General features: G+C 35.4%; 1 protein-coding gene across 1 annotated transcript in view; it reads right to left on the bottom strand.

The window, feature by feature from the left end:
- SNTG1 (syntrophin gamma 1) overlaps window positions 1–21,560 on the bottom strand; it is an 832,887-nt gene that overhangs the window by 224,121 nt on the left and 587,206 nt on the right. The window contains exon 9 of the mRNA XM_073229494.1: window positions 4,757–4,859. Coding sequence (XP_073085595.1) covers window positions 4,757–4,859 — 103 coding nt within the window. The remainder of the gene's footprint in view (window positions 1–4,756; window positions 4,860–21,560) is intronic.

Here is a 21,560-nt window from a genome sequence, read left to right as displayed (position 1 = left end):
CAACACAAAGAAATAAAAGGCATCCAGATTGGCAAGGAAGAAGTGAAACTGTCCCCCTTTGCAGATGACATGATATTGTACATAAAAAACCCTAAAGAATTCACTCCAAAACTACTAGATCTAATTTCTGAATTCAGCAAAGTTGTGGGATACAAACTTAATACACAGAAATCTGTTGCATTCCTATACACTAATGATGAACAAGGAGAAAGAGAAATCAGGAAAAGAATTTCATTCACAACTGCATCAAAAAGAATAAAATACTTAGGAATAAACCTAACCAAGGAAGTGAAAGACCTGTACCCTGGAAACTATGGGACACTCTTAAGAGAAATTCAAGAGGACACTAATAAATGGAAATTCATCCCATGCTCTTGGGTAGGAAGAATTAATATTGTCAAAATGGCCATACTGCCTAAAGCAATCTACAGATTCAATGCAATCCTTATCAAAATACCAACAGCATTCTTCAATGAACTAGAGCACATAGTTCTAAAATTCATATGGAATGACAAAAGACCCCGAATAACTAAAGCAATCCTGAAAAGGAAGAGTAAAGCAGGGTGAATTATGCTCCCTGACTGCAAGCTCTACTACAAAGCCACAGTAATCAAGACAATTTGGTACTGGCACAAGAACAGACTAATAGATGAGTGGAACAGAATAGAGATTTTAGACATAAACTCAAGCATATATGGTCAATTAATATACAATAAAGGAGCCATGGATATACAATGGGGAAATCACAGCATCTTCAACAGCTGATGTTGGCAAAACTGGACAACTACATGTACAGGAATGAAACTGGATTATTGTCTAGCCCTGCACACAAAAATTAACTCAAAATGGATCAAAGACATAAAACTCTTAGAAAAAGATATAGACAAATGTCTCTTGGACATAAACATGAGCAACTTCTTCATGAACATATCTCCCTGAGCAAGGGAAACAAAAGAAAAATGAACAAGTGGGATGATATCAAACTAAAAAGCTTCTGTACAGCAAAGGATACCATCAGCAGAATAAAAAGATATCCTACAGTATGGGAGAATATATTCATAAGTGACATATCTAATAAGGGGTTGACATCCAAATTATATAAAGAGCTCATGCACCTCAACAAACAAAAAGCAAATAAGCCAATTAAAAATATGGGTAGAGGAGCTGAACAGACACTTCTCCAAAGAAGAAATTGAGATGGTTAACAGGCACATGAAAAGATTCTCCACATCGCTAATCGTCAGAGAAATGGTAATTAAAACCACAATGAGATATCACCTCACACCAGTTACGATGGCCAACATCCAAAAGACAAACAACAACAAATATTGGTGAGGATGAGGAGAAAGGGGAGTCCTCCTACACTGCTGGTGGGAATGTAAACTAGTTCAACCATAGTGGAAAACAGTATGGAGGTTCCTCAAAAAACTCAAAATAGAAATACCATTTGACCCAGGAATTCCACTCCTAGGAATGTACCCTAAGAATGCAGCAGCCCAGTTTGAAAAAGACAGATGCACCTGTACGTTTATCGCAGCACTATTTACAATAGCCAAGAAATGGAAGCAACCTAAGTGTACATTAGCAGATTAATGGATAAAGAAGATGTGGTGCATATACACAATGGAATATTATTCAGCCATAAGAAGAAAACAAATCCTACCATTTGCAACAACATGGATGGAGCTAGAGGGTATTATGCTAAGTGAAATAAGCCAGGCAGAGAAAGACAAGTATCAAATGATTTCACTCATCTGTGAGTATAACAACAAAGCAAAAACTGAAGGAAAAAAACAGCAGTAGACTCACAGACCCCAAGAATGGACTATGGACTAACAGTTACCAAAAGGAAGGGCACTGGGGAGGGTGCGTGGGAAGGGAGGAATAAGGGGGAAAATGGGGCATTACTATTAGCACACATAATGTGGGGGTGGGCATGGGAAAGGCAGTATATACACAGAAGACAAGTAGTGATTCTATAGCATCTTACTACACTGATGGACAGTGACTGTAATGGGGTATGTGGTGGGGACTTGATAATGGGGGGAGTCTACTAACCATAATGTTGTTCAAGTAATTGTACATTAATGATAACAAAATACAAAAATTAAAAAAAGAAATTTGCCATATCAACAGAATAAGAAAATATATATTTCAATGGCTATAAAATAATTTGAGACAACTCCCTGAAATTTATGTTAAAATGAAAAAAAAATTACATAACCAAGATTTGAAGACACCTCCTAGATCTAACAAAGTGTTTCTGTGAACACCTACAGCTAATATACTTAATGGTAAAAGAGTGGAAATTTCTCCCCTAACACCTTGAGCAACAGAAGGAAGTCTGCTCTCAATACTCAACATTTTATTGGTGATCCTTGCCATTGCTTTAGGCTAGAAAAAGGAATTACGGAAATATACGTTGGAAAGGAAGAAGCAAAACTTGTTATTTGCATTTGAAATAATTGTACATGTAGAAAAACTTAAAAGAGTGTACAAAAAAATCCTACTGGAAAAAATTAAACTATGATGTAGAATGTGTCAATACATAAAAGTAAATTTTATTTCTATGTGTTAGCAACAGATAATTGGAGAATGAAATTTTAAAAACATCATTTATAGTAGAGTAGAATAGAAACATAAAATACTTAAATTTAATAAAGATATGCAAGGCACTGAAAGCAAAATGTTGCTGAGAAAAATTAAAACATAAATGGAAATTTATCATGTTCATGGATTGAAAGACTAAAAGTTGTTAATTTGTTAATTCCCCAAATTGTCTATAAACTCAACTTAGTCCCGTTCATAAGCACAATAGGTTTTTATAGAAATTGATGGTATTTTCTAAATGTATGCAGTAATGCAAATGATCTAGAATAGCAAATCTTGTAAAATTGCAAAGTTGGAGAACCTATCCTAGGTGACTGTTTAAAGACATTATAATTCTACAATAATCAACACTTTGGTTTTAGTGGAAGAATAGGCATACAGATTAATGAAAATAAAAAAGCTGTTTCTTGATTCTTAATTCCTACCTTAGATACACACACACACACACACACACACACACACACACACACACAAAAGTAACTAATATAAGAGATTATAAACTTAAACATAAAGCCAATGTCACAAAATTTCTAGGAAAAATGTAGGGGATTCTCTTTCCAACCTTGATGTAGGCTAATATTTCTTAGAGAAGATAAAGCAATAATCATAAGTGCCAAAAACAACCATAAAATGATAAATTAGGCACTATCAAAATTAAAAACTGCAAGCATACAACACCTTTAGGTCAAACATAGGTAGCCACAGACTGAAAGATATTTGTTATACATAGCTGACAAAAGGCTTATATCCATAATATTTTTGAAAACTCCTGCAATGTGAAAATATAAAGACATACCAATGGAAATGGGCAAAACTTGAGCAGACACATTACAAAATAAGATATGCAAATTGCCAATAATATACCCAAATGAAACATGATAAGGAGCTTATCATTATTAGTCTTCAGAGAGATGCAAATTTAAACTACCATGAAATACCACTACACATACAGCCGAATGGGTAAAAAAGAACTTTTACCATCACATACTAGAATAACCACAGAGCAACCAGAAGTCTACACTGTTGGAGTAGACAGTGAAAGATCTTTAAAATATGTCCACTTGAGAAGTAGGGTTGGCAGTTTGTTAACAGGTTCATTATACAGCTCTCCTGTGACTCAGCAATTCCACTCTTAAGTACTAACGGTAGTGACATAAAATTATAAGACTTCCAAAAGCTTTGTACAAGAATGTTCCTGGTAGCTTTATTTATAGTAGCAAAATACCAGAAACTGCTGTTGTTAATCAATAGGATAATGTGTTAATAAACTTTAGTACATTCATACAATTGAATATTACACAGCAATATAAATGAGGAAACTACTGAAATATATGTGATTGCTCATAATGAAAGAAACCAGACATATGAGACTAAATACAATATGATTCCACTCTAACATGTTGTAGAAGAAGAAAAAATATCTAATGACAAGAAATTAAACTGATGATTGTTTCTGGGTTGTTATTTATTGGGATGATGCACAGAGGAAACATGCAAATGTGTGCATTTTTCAGAATCCTTCCAATTGTGCCTTTAAAGATATTTACACTTGCTTGCATGCAAATTATACCTCAGTATAATTATATTGAGGTAAAATATAAAAAAAATATATTCTTCTTTGATTTTTTTAGCAAAAATGGTAGATAATATACATTTTGTTTCATAATCCAAAAACTGATACAGAAATTCTTAAGTAGCTCTTAGGAAACTCATTTTATTTCTACATAGACTGGAGCTTCTTTCAGTCTCCCTGTTCCCATCTGGACAACTTACATGTAAATGCCTATTTAAAAAGTCTAGTGGACAAATAAGAGCATATCATTTTCTAGTGAGAGTAAATACATTAATCAAATATTATGAATGAAATTTGATACAAAATATCTATGTTTGATATGATACTTATTTTTAAAATGTGTCTCCAATTGCAGGTTGGAAAATAACTGTAAATGCGGTGAATACATTCTAAAACAAAAATAACATCTGTTCCTTTTGCATAAGGGTTAAAAGAATGCTTTATGAGATAAAAATGTAATTCAGGCAGAAATCCCAACTTTAAAAACAAATTACCAATTGCTGTCAGGAAGTAATGGTTTAGAAAATAAACACGCTGATGTGGGCATTTTACCTATTCTTCAAAAATGCTTACATGTACAATCTTCGTTTAGTGGGAGTTTGAGGAAAGCAGGTGCCCTTTTTAAAAATGACACTGTTAGGGTCACTTCTTCTCCAGCATTCCGAAGAACCTGAACCTAAAGTAACAGAGAATGAAAATGATACCATTATCAGTATGTTCACAAAATTTTATATGATCACAAAACCTTTAAGTGATTGGTTCCTTTCCCACTTCTCTTTTTTCCCTGCTGGTCAGAAAAATTTTATGAAAGAGGGAACAAATTATCTAACATTGTCAAGATACAGTCATCACCTTCTTATTCTGCCCGTTATTCTATAGTCCCCTGTTCATACACTATGTCATCATCTTCCATTCATATTTTTGATCCCTCTTGAGTTGATGGACATTATGAGGGACGTGGTATTAATAACTATTTATTGATCATTTATTACACACCAATTTGAGAAATAAGAATAAATTATCCTGCAGATGTTCAACAGAGAGCTAATTCAAATTAAAGTGCCCAATTCACTCAAACTCTTTTGTAAAACAAATAGGTATTACTTTCCTATTATATTATTATGTATCTTTTTTTCCTTTCCCTGAAAACTTGTAATAATCATGGAGACTGTCAATAACTCTCAACACCTTCCAAATTACAGAATTTATAGATCTGGTTAAAATAATGCCAATTTCTTCAAAAATGATTCAAGAGAAAAGAAAGAAATACTAAAAGAAGTATAAGAAGTTGAGTAATTATTTATATCAAACATACCTAGAAAAGATATAAGTACATTTATAATTTTTGATCTCACATAAACTAAGAGGAGCATTATAAATATATAACAAAGAGGTAGTTAATAGACATGGGAACATAAGCTGCTATTAAACATCTAAAAAAAGGCTCAACCTCAGGTCATTAAAGAATTTGCTATCAAACCGATTTAGAAAAACTTCTGGTCCCAATAAGATGGCATAGATGCATCTCTCCCTGCTACCACCCAAAAAGTACAACTATAAACCCTAAAAAAAAAAATGAAGGAGACAATGAACAGTGATACTACCCAACAGAACTATCTACTCACTGTGGGGCAAAGCATTTCTTTCCCGTGAGTGGCACCAGGGGACCCAACCTAGTAAAAACCTCCCGCCTTCTCAAAGAGCAGCAGCAGGGACCAGGGGGAGCCCCAAAGACACAAGGTAAGCCAGTCGAGACCAAAGTAACACCAAACAGGCACAAAAAATTATGCTGTCCACAGAATCAACAGACTAGGACCTGTATTCTAAACAGATTGAATTCCTGATTAACAGAAAAAGAAAATCTTAAATAAGGGCCAGTCTCTGAATATAAAGAGCAAAGTGACTGGGATGCAGTCAAATAGCATTTACACTAAGCACCAGGAAAGTCATAATTTGAATGAGGAAAAGCCATCAACTAACACCAACTAGATGAATCACATACTGGAATTATCTGAGAAGGACTGTACAGCCACCAACAAGAAACTACAAATTACCAGACCAAATGAAAAATTACAAAATATCAGTAAAGAAATACAAATTTTAAGGAAGAACTAAGTGAAATTGTAGAACCAAAAATTACAATAACAAATTTAAGAACTTTCTGGATTGGTTCAGTAACACAGTGAAGATGGCAGGGGATAAAATTAGTGCACTTGAAGACAGAACAATACAATTAACCCAGTCTTAGCAACAGAAAAAAACAGACACACACAAAAAGCAATGTATTTCATCACATTAAAAGTAGGGAAAATCTTTTAAAATGAATGAAGCATATAATCATTTCAATAGATGCAAAGAAGCATTTGATAAGCTCCATTTGATAAAAACTTAGAGAAAACTGAGTGTACAAAGTAGTATCTTTGATATTATAAAGGACATATACAAAAAATAATGTAAGAACCATCTTAGTTAATGGTGAATTGTTGAGACACCTCTCTTTGAGATCAGAAATGAGGCAACAATGTCCATTATGTCCACTTCTCCTTAGTCTTTTTTGAAGTCTTTCTTCAACAAGGCAAGAAAAGAGTTGATGAAATGTGTTAAGAACTAGAAGAAGAAATAAAACTGTCATTTAGAGGTAACCCTATTTTGAATAGAGAAAATCCTTGACAACCTATAGACATTGTTACATGAGACATTACCAAGTAAGGTATTAAGGAAGTTTAGTGTGGAATAGCATAGATACTAAATAATATGCAAATATCAATTGGCTTTAATATCAATAACAAATACAACATAAATTTTTAAATAAATGGGAGGATATACTGTGTCATAGATTGCTAGACTTAATAGCATGAATAAATTTGTTCTCTCCTACTTTTCTATAGATACAAGAGAATACCATTTAAGCAAGTTCCATTTTTTTTTTTTCATTTGGTTTTGGCTTAGTATGAACTCATCAACTTGTATTCTGTTTTCCCTTGACATTTAATATTGTTATAATCATTATTTTAAAACTGTATTGGAAGTTTACATGCCAGGGAAATATATGGGGTGGCAGAATGCAATAAATACTCATGTTCTATAGTAAGTGTACAATAGGTGATATCTAGTGCTAACGAATAACAGTATGACAGTCTTAAGTGTAAACATAATAAATTAGACATCTACAAATTAAATATGTTAAATATGGTTGCCTCAAAAATAGGCAATGGGCAACTGTTTTTCTTTTAAAGCTTTAGATTTGTACCTCAGTCTTGAAATTTGTTCAAGTGTAACAGAAAGATAGATAGTTTTGTTTTATTTTTAATAAAAGGTCAATTAAGGTTATCTAGGTAATCAGAATTTCAAGTCTTTGATGCATACACATTTTTAAGATAATATTTTCATTGGAATATAGTTGATATACAGTATTGATTTCAGATGTACAACAGTGATTTGATACTTATATGCATTACTAAATGCTCACCACAGTAAGTGTAGTTATCCCAATTACCATACCAAGATATTACAATATTATTGGTTGTGTCTCTCTGCTGCACTTCCATTCCTGTAACTTATTAACTTTACAGTTTGAAATTTTTATTTAATTAATGCAGGCATATCATCTTTTCAGTGCATATTTCACCAGCCTGATATTGTCAGGTTGGGAAATGTTGGGTCTACAGTATAAATAGTGATGAATGTCATCTTCCTACAAAATCAGAAATCTGCACCAATAAATCCAGTTCTTTTTCATTTTTGTTCACATTTTATGATGTGAATCAAATGTCTATATTTTAATCTGACAATGTATGAGCAGAATTATTCTATCATGTTGCCTTGGGTGAGTATGTGAGCAAAGGGGCAGAGACTGGTAAACGATGACAATCTGTAAGAACAGAAAAGAGAAATGGAGTTAAATAAATACTTACAAGTTTATTAAACCATGAAAAACCTAACATGAACTGACTGTTCTGAAGTTCCATTTATCTGTTAAAAGAGAATCATTGAATCGTTTTGTTTTCTTGACCCTTTTCTCCTTCCCCTTGGAGGCCACTCTGTCTTACATGAGATTTTAAAGAGGAATTCAGCTCTCTGCCACTGCTTTGGTGTATAAGGTCAAAATGCTCATATCAGGGGATTGCTTTATATTTTTACTTATAAAGGCTTTATTTTTGTAGAATAGTTTTAGACTCATGGCAAATTAAGGGGAAAGTGCAGGGAGTTCCCACAGACCCCCTGCCCTGACAGGCACAGGCTCCCTATCATCATCATCCTCACCAGAGTGGGCTGTTTATTGTAACTGATGAGGTGACATGGACACGTCATTGTCACCCAGAGTCCACAGTTTACATAGGGCTCACTCTTAGTGGTGAACATTCCTAGGTTTGGATGAATGTATAGTGACACGTATCAACCATTATTGTATCATACACAGTATTTTCACTACCCTAAAATCCTCTGGGCTCTGCTAGTCTTCCCGGACCCCCAATCCAACCTTGGGGATTGTTTGTAATTGATGAAAAGAGGGACTTGTGTTTGCCAGCACGTATTTTTAAGCACACGTCTGGAAACACATGTACACACACTCATCTTCAGGGCAATAAGAACAGTGACTCAGCTTGTGAGGGTCACAGTTCCTCAGCAGCTTAGCATGAAGTCAGAATGACCAAATAGGATTGAGAGCTCAAGAAAGAAGGTAGGTACTGCTGCTCATGGACAACCACAAGGGAAAACCGTCACCCAGAATTTAATATCACCTTGGACTCTTCCCTCTTGACGTTGTTAAGTGCAGTAAATCACTTTCTTAAAGTGCTCACTCCTGGACAAAAAGAGATTAAGCACGACCTTGAGGAATGTTTTTAAACAGGTGGCTTTACAGATACAACAACTAGACTAACTTTAGATACAGTAATATGCTTTACTCTTCATGTTAATGGAGTGGCTCCATGCACACACTGAATAAACAAACCCTTTCATTACATAATTGTGGGAAAAAAGGACTTGACTCATTACATGTATTATAGGGTAAGAGTTTGAGATGAAACTGGAATTTAAAGGCTTTCCTCAGTGGGTTTAGAGGGTCCTCTGGCCATTGTGTGTTTCACACCCTGGTGTTCAGAGGAATCTGCAGGAGCAGAGGAGGCAACATGCTGCCCTTCCTGGGGTTCAGGTACAGGTGTGTATGTTCACATGTAAAGGTTACACAGAGGGTCAGAGTGGCTGCCAGTTCTCAGGGCAGAAGGTAAGGCCTTCTTAGAGAATTGTTTGATCAAGGAAGGGGTCTACAATATTCACAAGACCTGGTGCTTTTGGGCTGGATATTAAATTAAGTGTAAAAGTAGAAATTACCCAACTGGAAAATAAGGTATAGAACCATATCTAGGAAAATCATATTGCATCACCACTAGAAAAAGGGGTAAATCAATTGTGAAAAATCAAATATAGTGTAGAATGTGGAGGAAGCAATGCAAAAGAAGAAAGCAATTTGGGATGATTTAGAAATATCATCTCTCACTTTGAATTGCTACCACCAAGGCATATAGAACAATGCTGAAAAAGCTAGGAATAGATGGAATATTGGATGGGTTTAGGACTATCATGCACATAACAGCTCAAGAAAGGTGACATTCCAAAGAATATATTTCATTCATTTTTTCATTTCATCATCTTTCCTGCATTTTTGTTTGTGTAAAACACTCCATATATAAAAAAGTAGAATAAAAGGCCTATGGGCAATAATAGTCTAAGTGTTATGTTGTTTTGAAATGAAAAGTCACAGCAAAAATGTATATCTGGTTATGTGTTGAAAAGAATCAATAATATTTTAATATTTCTGAATTGCTAAAATTTCAGCCTAAAACTGTTCAAGTATGCAGTAATTTCTGGGTTTTGGTAACACAACTAAGCATGAAGGTTGACTAATACATTTCAGTACTAATAATCAAGATATAATAATAATATAAGTATATATATATATTAATTTTAATATGAAAAAGAACCAGTTACTTGAGCAAAGCAAGAGTGTTGAAACAGTCGATCAAATTTTATTGGAATATTTAAAGCTAAAATATTGACTAAAATGACTAAAAGCAATTCCAACACTTTAAAAGACCCCATTAGAACAAGGTTCTATGCAATAAAAGTGGGTGAAAAGTTATATTCTAAGTGAGCTGAACTTTAACTCAACAAGTAAAATCCATTGTTAGCTAGCTCCCATGGCTATAGAGCTGCCTTCCAGCATTTGTTTTAATTCTAAGGTGACTTCCTCAATGATTCAAGCAATATTTTACTTTGTTTTCTTATTGTTGTATGGCCAATTAACTAGTTTAAATCCTATTAACAAGTTAAAATAAATTTTAAAGTTGATAAAAGCTTTACTTTAAAAAAGATGTCAGTAACAGATGGGTTCAACACTGTTTCCTCTAATTCTTAAAGAAGAAATCATTCTAGCATTAAATTATTAAAGTGTCTTTTATTCATTGATTAAGTCAAACTAGAGTTAGAATTAATAAGAAAGACTGGCATAAACAGTATGAGGAACAGAGACAAGAGACCATTATTAATGTGAACATGGATATTATAATTTTAAATACTCTAGTAATATTTGGAATCCAACAAGCGACAAATAAAATTGTACTATGACCAACTAGGTTTTATTTCAAAATAGCAAACCTGGATAAATAACAAGAAGTTAATATCAATGTAATTAATTTCATCAAGAAGTTAAATATATACATTATCTATCTATTAATACATAGCAGATAGATGATGATAGTGTGATAGGAGACAGAGAGAGAGAATTTGAGTTTTTAATCCTATTAGAGATTCTGAAAGGACATTTGGTCTAATTGAGCCACAATTCCTAATAAAAACTTTAATAAAAATAGGAATAGAAGAACACCTAGTGGTATTTCCTGAATGTGCCTGGCTGTTCCCTGGGCCTAGCATGGTCTTTCCCTAAATATTTACATGGCTAAACATCCTTACCTCTTTCTACCCTGCTCAAAATTCATCCCAATGAGTCCTTCATCAACCTAAAATTGATCAACCTTCATCAACTTAAAATTATAGCTCTCCCATACTTTTTACCTTGTTTACCTGCTCTACCTGTCATTTTTCATACCTATTAGCACTTTCTTACCTACCATACTGTGCTGACATATCATATCTAATATACTATTAGGACAGCAAGCTATATCTTGTTCACAGATGTATTCAAAGAGCCTAGCATGGCACTTGGTCAATAAAAAAAATCATTAAATAGTTTTGAATAAATAAATAAATTTGAATAAATAAGCTTAATAAAGTCAATTTTTCAAAGAGATGCAAATTGTCCTAAAGCAATAAAACCATGTCAATAAAATCAGGTACTGGATAAAGATGTCCACTATATAATTTTTCAAAAATGTTTTATGACCTGCAGCAAATACAGTAAATTAAGAAAACAAAATTACTTTAATAAATAATAAGAAAATAATAGTTTTTCTTTTTACTAAACATATTATTATGTATTTAAAAAATACCCCACTAACATGCTAATTAGAAATTAAAAGATAATGTGTTAAGGTAGCTATAGTATAAAGTATTTACACAATAGTGTAAAACACCCTTTTCCTTTGCAGTAAACACCAGAAGAAAAATTAAACTGGAGGAAAAGAAATCCTATCAAGTCCTTAGAGATTTAACAAATAGAAATAGATTGCTTTGAAATAAATTGTGAATTCTTATTGAAGGACAGTAAACAAAATCTAAATGCTTGCAGCAATATGCCATGCACTTAATGAAATTTTCTATAAGAACAAATTAAGTCAACAGAATGTTTTAAGATAGCCCCAGAATGTCCAAGAAAAGCCTAAAAAAGAGCAGCTGTAAAGGTTGGGAGAAATTAGGTTATCAAGGTCTAAAGATGGTATTAAGTCATACAATCAAATCAGTATGTTATTGATATACAAAAAGACAAATTAATCCATAGAAATGGATAGAAACTCTAAAGTAGGTCTTAATTAACTTGAACTTTAACACATGATAGCAGTATTTTTTTTAAGTCTAGTGTTTAAAGGACTGCTAATCATAAATGGTGTAAATACACCTTTTCATCCCTTTAGAAAAAAATGGAATAGGACACTATTTTACACACTATGCTGACAATAAATCCTAATGGATTAATGAAGTTAAATATAATTAATACTATGGAAATAATGTTGTAACGAACTTTATAGAGGATACCATGAAAAATCTAGGGGTAGAAAGAGCAGATTAAACTGAACTGCAAGCCTGGAACTTAGAAGAGATACTATATTTGTACAGCTATGTACATAAACAGCAATGTACATAAATGTAAATTTCCAAATCCTGTTCTTTAAGTTCAGTTGAATTAGCCCCTTTCTCCAAGTAGATATGAAGACAACTGTTATTTTATTTTATTTTTATTTTTGTTTGTTGTTTGTTTTGGCAACAATTTCTATAAGCAACTGCTGATTTAACCTTGACATTATGCTCCTGGATGATCTCGGAAGAACAACTCCATGGTTCACAGATTTGCTAAGGCCAACAAAAAAGGAAGAACAGTTTTCCAGTTCATCATTTCAATGTAGGGGACAAAAGCATGAAGAAAAATGAGCCTGAATCTTGCATCTCATGAGATACAGGCTATATGTTAAACTACAGAAACAAAAGTAGATCGACATTCTAAAAGCTGGTTGCAGGATAGTAGGGGAGGCCCACACATTCTGTCTTGAGTCACTTTATTCTTAATTATCTGACACACACATCAGTGGTTCTTTAAACACTACACTTTCAGAGATGACAGTGACACATAATGCAACATTGTTAAAATATTCCAACAATAATTCAATATGACAGCATTTTCTCTATTGAATATTGGGCCACATTATCTGACTGTTAAATTATTTTGATTCCTGTTTGATTTGATTCTACTCAAAGTCTTACATTCAGTGGGATGTTTAATGATTCACATTTATATAAATGAATAATGTGTCACCAAGTGTGCAGCCTTGGGTTTATGAAATAAATTTTATAAAGTAAACAAGGCAAATGTTATTACCTTTTGTTTTACAAATGAGAATTTGAGACATCAAAAAGCTAAGTGACTTGCTCAGATATAACAGCTAATATATGACAGACTGACAAGCAAAACTACATGTATTAATGAGGACTCCACTTTTCACACTAGGCCATTTTCCAAAAAATGGTTAAGGCAAACCTTAAATAATTATTTAAAAAGCGTATTTCACTCTCATAGAGATTGTGAGATAATAATCACTACCTCTCAGTGTCTACGCATCCTTTTATCTGTATCTCCAGTGACACTACCTTACTATACTAGTTCTGAGGGGATGGAAGACAGAGTCCACGGGGCCCAGATAACAAGATAAAATAGAGCAAGCAGCTTCCCTCCGAACTGGTGAGACTGCATTTGTGTAAGTTTCCTACTGTGTATATTTTCTTCTAAGGATCAATGACTACAAAGTTTAAGTCGATCAACACACATCAAGTGTCTACCATATTCACAAGACAGTATTGTGTTATACAGAAGGTGCAGTGCTGGTATGAGGATGATAAAGCCCTTTAGTTCTTGAGGTCAGCAAACTAGCGAGAAAACAAGTGTTTCAATGAATTACAGGGGGGAAAATGCTATAAGGAAGTTTTTAAAAAGTAAATAGCATATGGGAAGTATTCAGACCCAAATCTAGTCAGTATACTACGCATCACATAATTTTTCTAGTTGCTTTACTAATAAGACTGGTAAGTTTGCACTCTTTCCATTGCTTAGCACTGTAAGAACAAACGAAAACCTGGGCGGTGTTTCCCTCAGCACTGAAGGTCTCAGCAGTCTTGCCACCAGCTGCTACAGTTCCCTCATTGGTCATAACTCAGAGGCCTTCTGTGACTGTGTTACATGAGCAGAGGTTCAGTTTTTATACCAAATACATCAACTGTTTAGTGAGTCCCTAAGACATTTCAATCAGACCTTTATCTTTGAATGGCCCTCATCCTCCTTCAATAATGGAAAGTATTTTTATAAAATGCAGCCATTGCACATAATAAAGTATATTCAGTTTAAGTCTTGGGGGAAACATCTTTTACAGGTTGCATCACTGTAGTGTATTTCTTATACATGGTTATGATATATTTGAGGCAGAATAGTGAGGTACAGAACATGTCCATATTTGTGGAAGAAAATCCAGAGTATTTAAAATAAAGTCCCATACAGATGATAATATTTTGTATGGTCATATTTGAGTGAAATAACTAATGCACATATTTATTCTATGTTGATAATATTAAAATCATAGCTACAAGGATGTCTATTCTATAAACAGTATACCAGATTTAAGTAGAATTCTTGAAGGAAGAGGGAGAAATCACAACACTTTACCTTATTTGTATAGAATTCTGTATAAGATATCTCATATAAACTGAATTGTCAAGATTCAAAAAAAGTTAAACATTATCACACCCACATTAGATTTGTAGCTGCAGCATACATTTGCTAAATATTTGTTTATGCATATTATCACCACATTTACACAACATAGAACTAAGAAGTTAATATTTTAGAACTACTTGTACCATTTCCTCCTCTATACTGTCATTTCAGTCTGTTGCTTGAATCATTTAAATATGTTATCCTGAATTTTAAATGCCACCTCCCTGAGATACATACTGAGTACAGTTAAATACTCTGATACCATTAGTGGCATCGTTGGGGCCCCCAGAGTAGGCTGTGCCCACATTTCCTTGGTAACCAAAGTCTGCATGGGGAGAAAAACAGCTGTACTGTCATGGGAAAATGGGGGTTTCTTTGGAAAGCTGGTAATTTCAAATTCTTCAAAAATTGATATGTATGCCTCAACTGTAATAGAGTAGGAACAAAATAATTTTTCCTATATGTTGCTAAATGCCTAAAGAAAAATACATATCCATATCATTACTTAATAATTACCTCGAATTTCAATCTTCAGAAAAATTTGTTGGATATAATGACAACTGCAAAAGCATTAAGATGCTTATCAAATCATGCAAGAAGCATATGCCCTATGAGACACATGTACTCTGTTTGGAAGCCATGTAAGTCCCCTCTTATATGGAAATTACTGAAAATATATAACAATGACCCTTAGCAAAATTATAAACTTAACTGCCTTTCTATTTTGTCATCTCAAACTTTTTTTCTAGTCTACTTTCTACTTTGAGCCCTAGTTCTTTTCCAACAGAGTCTCTAAGGCACTCCTGCCACCTAGTACCTGAACGACAAAAGCCAAAACAGAAGCAAAAATAACCCAAAGATAAAAACACTCCTTGGGAAGCTTCTCTGTGTTCATGCACTCCACTTCAGGCTCAGACTTCATTCCCATCCCATTCCTCTCCAAACAGCAGCGGTCATTATCTCCATCCAAAGGGACTCTCAGGAAAGGGGTAAATGTATCTGACAGTCCATTAAACATAGTTGCCAGTGTATGAGCCCCTTCATGCCTTAAAACTGCATTTTGTCGCCAGTCATCTAGACGCTTCTGCATCTTCTCAGACTTAGTAGCAATAATTTATTAACAGAATTTAAACTCTATGTCTTTAAATGAACTAAGTAAATTAATGCCACGTTCAGAAATCTCCAGGCTATTCCCTTGAGTCCTAAAGCTGAAATGGTTTTTGTTCAGTTAGAGATTTTAGAAGACGGAATCTTCACTGAGGGTATGTGAACTACTCACTTTCAAATGAAACAATGTTGGAGAAAACTACTGACTGCGATTCCCACAAACGCGCCCTTTGAAAAGTCTGTGGTTCACAGGTGAGAGCAGGGCTGCTGGGCCCCTTTCACAGCGGGAGTATTAAACGGCAGAACCATCATCTTTGAAATTCCCTTTTCTCGCTCCACCTGCCTTAGACATATTTGAAGTCCTGAGTAGGGTGAGAGTTCTTGTTTGTTAGTAATAAGTGGAAGAAAAAAAGCTGCTTTTACGTCTATGTCTATTACTACTCTGTCTCCATGGCAACCTGGGGCTGCGATACCCGCAGACACAGCTGCTCCACAACTACACCTGAGTGAGGGAAAGAGGAAGCCTGGGGAAGACATGTTAACAGATTGACTCGGGCAACAATTTGTCAGATCACTGGCCTGGGAAATAGCTACAGCAATGCTTTTGACTCTGTTCTTATCTTAGCACCATGAACTGGAGACTCAATAAATGTCTGTAACACCTAGCGTGAGACACTGAAAATCCAAGACCAGCGCTGTTTCTGTTCGCCACAGGAATGGACCATCTCACTGCATGCCAGTGCAGAAATCACAAAATTATTAATAGCCGGAAATACTGCTTTGGAAAGGAAACCATTTAGAGCAATAAAGTATGCCTTCTCTTTGATACTGCTTTGTGAAAGAAACTCAAAACGAATTCTTAGACATTATCCAAACCAATCATCGAAAGCTCTTTGATAAAACTAGGCATTATATAACCTTGTTCCAGTTGTTGACAATGAAAAATGTCAGACAGATATTATGATTTATTTCATAAGTCCAGAGTAATAAGGTGGAAAGCAAAGAAGCACAAGCCTCTTGTCCTTTATATATAATCTCAATAGATTTTAACAGGAAAAGAGAAAAGGTTTTGAATTTCATTTAATGTGGCCGTAGTTATTTGTTACCCAAAAGGCATAATACTTCATATTCCTTGAATATCTGGAGCATGATAATTATAGGGAGAGTTCAAAAATTTCAAAATAAAGCAAATGCTACATATTGTCCATCACCAGCATCTGATAATACCTTATACTGTCTGCTGTATCTATAATATCTTGTATTTATGTCTTCAAACAATTATTGTGCTGTTTTGCAGGTGCTGTCGACTTTATAAATAGAGTTTCTAGGAGATTTTTTTCTAGGAGTTTCTAGGAGAACAGTTTCTAGGATGATTTTTTTCCCTAGAAGTGTATATTGTATATTCAATGCTTGTTTGTTAAAAAGAACAGTGATTTTGGTTCTGTGTCTCTCACAATGTATTTGAACTACATACTTTAAAAGAGACTGTGGGGGGGCGGAGCCAGGATGGTGGCGTGAGTAGAGCAGTGGAACAATCCTCCCCAAACCAGATAGAATTATGAAAATATAATAAAGACAACTCTTCCTAAAATAGAGACCAGAGGACACAGGACAACATCCAGACCACATCAACACCTGTGAGAACCCAGCGCGCCTCGTGAAGGGGGTAAGATACAAGCCCCGGCCCAGCGGGACCTGAGCGCCGCTCCCCCGGCTCCCAGCGGGTGGAAAGAAACTGGAGCGTTTTTTTTTTTTTCTTTTTTGGTGAGTGCTTTTTGGAAGCCTTAAAGGGACAGGGACCCCAATACTAGGGAAACAGGGCAGCAAGACTGGAGAGCGGGTGCCTGGGACCGGCGCCTGAGGACAAAGAAAATCGCGTGTTTTTCCCTTTTTTTTTGGCGAGTGCTTTTTGGAAGCCTTAAAGGGACAGGGACCCCAATACTGGGGAAACAGGGCAGCAAGACCAGTGCGCGGGTGCCTGAGACCAGCGCCTGAGGACAAAGAATATCGGGTGTTTTCCCCTTTTTTTTTGGCAAGTGCTTTTTGGAAGCCTTAAAGGGACAGAGACCCCAATACTAGGGAAACAGGAAAGCAAGACCGGTGAGAGGGTGCCTGAGACTGGCGCCTGAGGACAAAGAAAATCGCGTGTTTTTTCCTTTTTTTTTTTTTTTTCCTCTTTCATTGTTGCTGTAGTTGTTTTGGTTTGGAGAGTGCTTTTTGGAAGTCTTAAAGGGGCAGGACAGGACACTTAGCCCAGAGGCAGGGAATCTGGGGATCTCTGGGCACTCTAACCCCCTGGGAAACAGGGAGCACAGAGGCCCATTACGGAGATAAATAACCTTACGGCCGCTCCCCCTCCAACAGGGCTCCACCATTTTGGAGGGCCGCCCAAGCCAGGACACGCCCACAGCAACAGTGGAGATAAACTCCATAGAAACCAGGCAGGTAGCAGAAGCCCTGTCTCTGCACAGCTGCCAAGCATAAGCCACTAGAGGTCACTATTCTCCCAGGACAGGAAGGCCACAAACCAACAAGAAGGAAAGCTCTTCCAGCTGTCACTCGTACCAGCTCTGCAAACTATCTCTATCACCATGAAAAGGCAAAACTACAGGCAGACAAAGATCACAGAGAAAACACCTAAGAAGGAGACAGACCTAAGCAGTCCTCCTGAAAAAAAAATTCAAAATAAAAATCATGAACATACTGACAGAGATGCAGAGAAAAATGCAAGAGCAATGGGAGATCACAGATGTCAGGAAGGAGATCACAGAAGTGAAACAATCCCTGGAAGGATTTATAAGCAGAATGGATAAGATGCAAGAGGCCATTGAAGGAACAGAAACCAGACAATAGGAACATATAGAAGCTGACATAGAGAGAGATAAAAAGAACTCCAGGAACGAAACAACACAAAGAGAACTATGTGACCAATCCAAAAGGAACAATATTCGTATATAGGAGTAACAGAAGAAGAAGAAAGAGGAAAAGGGATAGAAAGAATCTTTGAAGAAATAATTGCTGAAAACTTCCCCAAACTGGGGAAGGAAATAATCAAACAGACCATGGAAATACACAGAACCCTCAACAGAAAGGATCCAAGGAGGACAACACCAAGACACATAATAATTAAAATGGCAAAGATCAAGGACAAGGAAAGAGTTTTAAAGGCAGCTAGAGAGAAAAAGGTCACATATAAAGGAAAACCCATCAGGCTATCATCAGACTTCTCGAAAGAAAACTTACAGTCCAGAAGAGAATGGCATGATATATTTAATGCAATGAAACAGAAGGGCCTTGAACCAAGGATACTGTATCCAGCACGACTATCATTTAAATATGATGGCAGGATTAAACAATTCCCAGACAAGCAAAAGCTGAGGGAATTTGCTTCCCACAAACCACTTCTACAGGGCATCTTACAGGGACTGCACTAAATGAAGGCACTCCTAAAAAGAGCACAGAACAAAACATACATCATATGAATAATGGAGGAGGAGGAATAAGAAGGGAGAGAAGAAAATAATCTCCAGACAGTGTATATAACAGCTCAATAAGCAAGCTAAGTTAGGCAGTAAGATACTAAAGAAGCTAACCTTCAACCTTTGGTAACCATGAATCTAAAGCCTGCAATGGCAATAAGTACATATCTCTCAATAGTCACCCTAAATGTAAATGGATATAATGCACCAATCAAAAGACACAGAGTAATAGAATGGTTAAAAAAGCAAGACCCATCTATATGCTGCTTACAAGACACTCACCTCAAACCCAAAGACAAGCACAGACTAAAAGTCAAAGGATGTAAAAACATATTTCAGGCAAACAACAGTGAGAAGAAAGCAGGAGTTGCAGTACTAACATCAGACAAAATAGACTTCAAAACAAAGAAAATAACAAGAGATAAAGAAGGACACTACATAATGATAAAGGGCTCAGTCCCACAAGAGGATATAACCATTCTAAATATATAGGCACCCAACACAGGAGCACCAGTATTTGTGAAACAAATACTAACAGAACTAAAGAGGGAAATAGAATGCAATGCATTCATCTTAGGAGAGTTAAACACACCACTCACCCCAAAGGATAGATCCACCAGGCAGAAAATAAATAAGGACACACAGGCACTGAACAACACACTAGAACACATGGACCTAACAGACATCTATAGAACTCTACATCCAAAAGCAACAGGATATACATTCGTCTCAAGTGCACATGGAACATTCTCCAGAATAGACCACATACTAGCTCACAAAAAGAGCCTCAGTAAATTCCAAAATATTGAAATTCTACCAACCAATTTTTCAGACCACAAAGGTATGAAAGTAGAAATAAATTCTACAAAGAAAACAAAAAGGCTCACAAACACATGGAGGCTTAACAACATGCTACTAAATAATCAATGGATCAATGAACAAATCAAAATAGAGATCAAGGAATATATAGAAACAAATGACAACAACAATACTAAGCCCCAACTTCTGTGGGATGCAGTGAAAGCAGTCTTAAGAGGAAAGTATATAGCAATCCAGGCATATTTAAAGAAGGAAGAACAATCCCAAATGTAAAGTCTAAAGTCACAATTATCGAAACTGGGAAAAGAAGAACAAATGAGGCCTAAAGTCAGCAGAAGGAGGGACATAATAAAGATCAGAGAAGAAATAAACAAAATTCAGAAGAATAAAACAACAGCAAAAATCAACAAAACCAAGAGCTGGCTCTTTGAGAAAATAAACAAAATAGATAAGCCAAACTTATAAAGAGAAAAAGAGAATCAACACAAATCAACATAATCAGAAATGAGAATGGAAAAATCATGACAGACCCCACAGAAATACGAAGAATTATTAAAGACTACTATGAAAACCTATATGCCAACAAGCTGGAAAAACTAGAAGAAATGGACAACTTCCTAGAAAAATACAACCTCCCAAGACAGACCAAGAAGAAAAACAAAAGTTAACCAAACCAATTACGAGCATAGAAATTGAAACTGTAATCAAAAAACTACCCAAGAACAAAACCCGGAGCTGGATGGATTTACCTCGGAATTTTATCAGACACACAGAGAAGACATAATACCCATCCTCCTTAAAGTGTTCCAAAAAATAGAAGAAGAGGGAATACTCCCAAACTCATTCTAGGAAGCCAACATCACCCTAATACCAAAACCAGGCAAAGACTCCACCAAAATAGAAAATTACAGACCAATATCCCTGATGAATGTAGATGCAAAAATACTCAATAAAATATTAGCAAACAGAATTCAACAGTATATCAAAAGGATCATACACCATGACCAAGTGGGATTCATCCCAGGGATGCAAGGATGGTACAACATTCGAAAATGCATCAACATCATCCACCACATCAACAAAAAGAAAGACAAAAACCACATGATCATCTCCATAGATGCTGAAAAAGCATTTGACAAAATTCAACATCCATTCATGATAAAAACTCTCAGCAAAATGGGAATAGAGGGCAACCACCTCAACATAATAAAGGCCATATATGATAAACCCACAGCCAGCATTATACTGAATAGCAAGAAGCTGAAAGCATTTCCTCTGAGACCGGGAACCAGACAGGGATGCCCACTCTTCCCACTGCTATTTAACACAGTACTGGAGGTCCTAGCCATGACAATTAGACAAAACAAAGAAATACAAGGAATCCAGATTGGTCAAGAAGAAGTTAAACTGTCACTATTTGCAGATAATATGATACTGTACATAAAAACCCTAAAGACTCCACTCCAAAACTACTAGAACTGATATCGGAATACAGCAAAGTTGTAGGATACAAAATTAACACACAGAAATCTGTAGC

The sequence above is a fragment of the Manis javanica genome, chromosome 2 (assembly GCF_040802235.1).
Source record: "Manis javanica isolate MJ-LG chromosome 2, MJ_LKY, whole genome shotgun sequence".
NCBI classification, from domain to species: Eukaryota; Metazoa; Chordata; class Mammalia; order Pholidota; family Manidae; genus Manis; species Manis javanica.
Note: the sequence above shows the minus strand (reverse complement) of the source record. Positions and strands in the feature narration are given on the sequence as shown.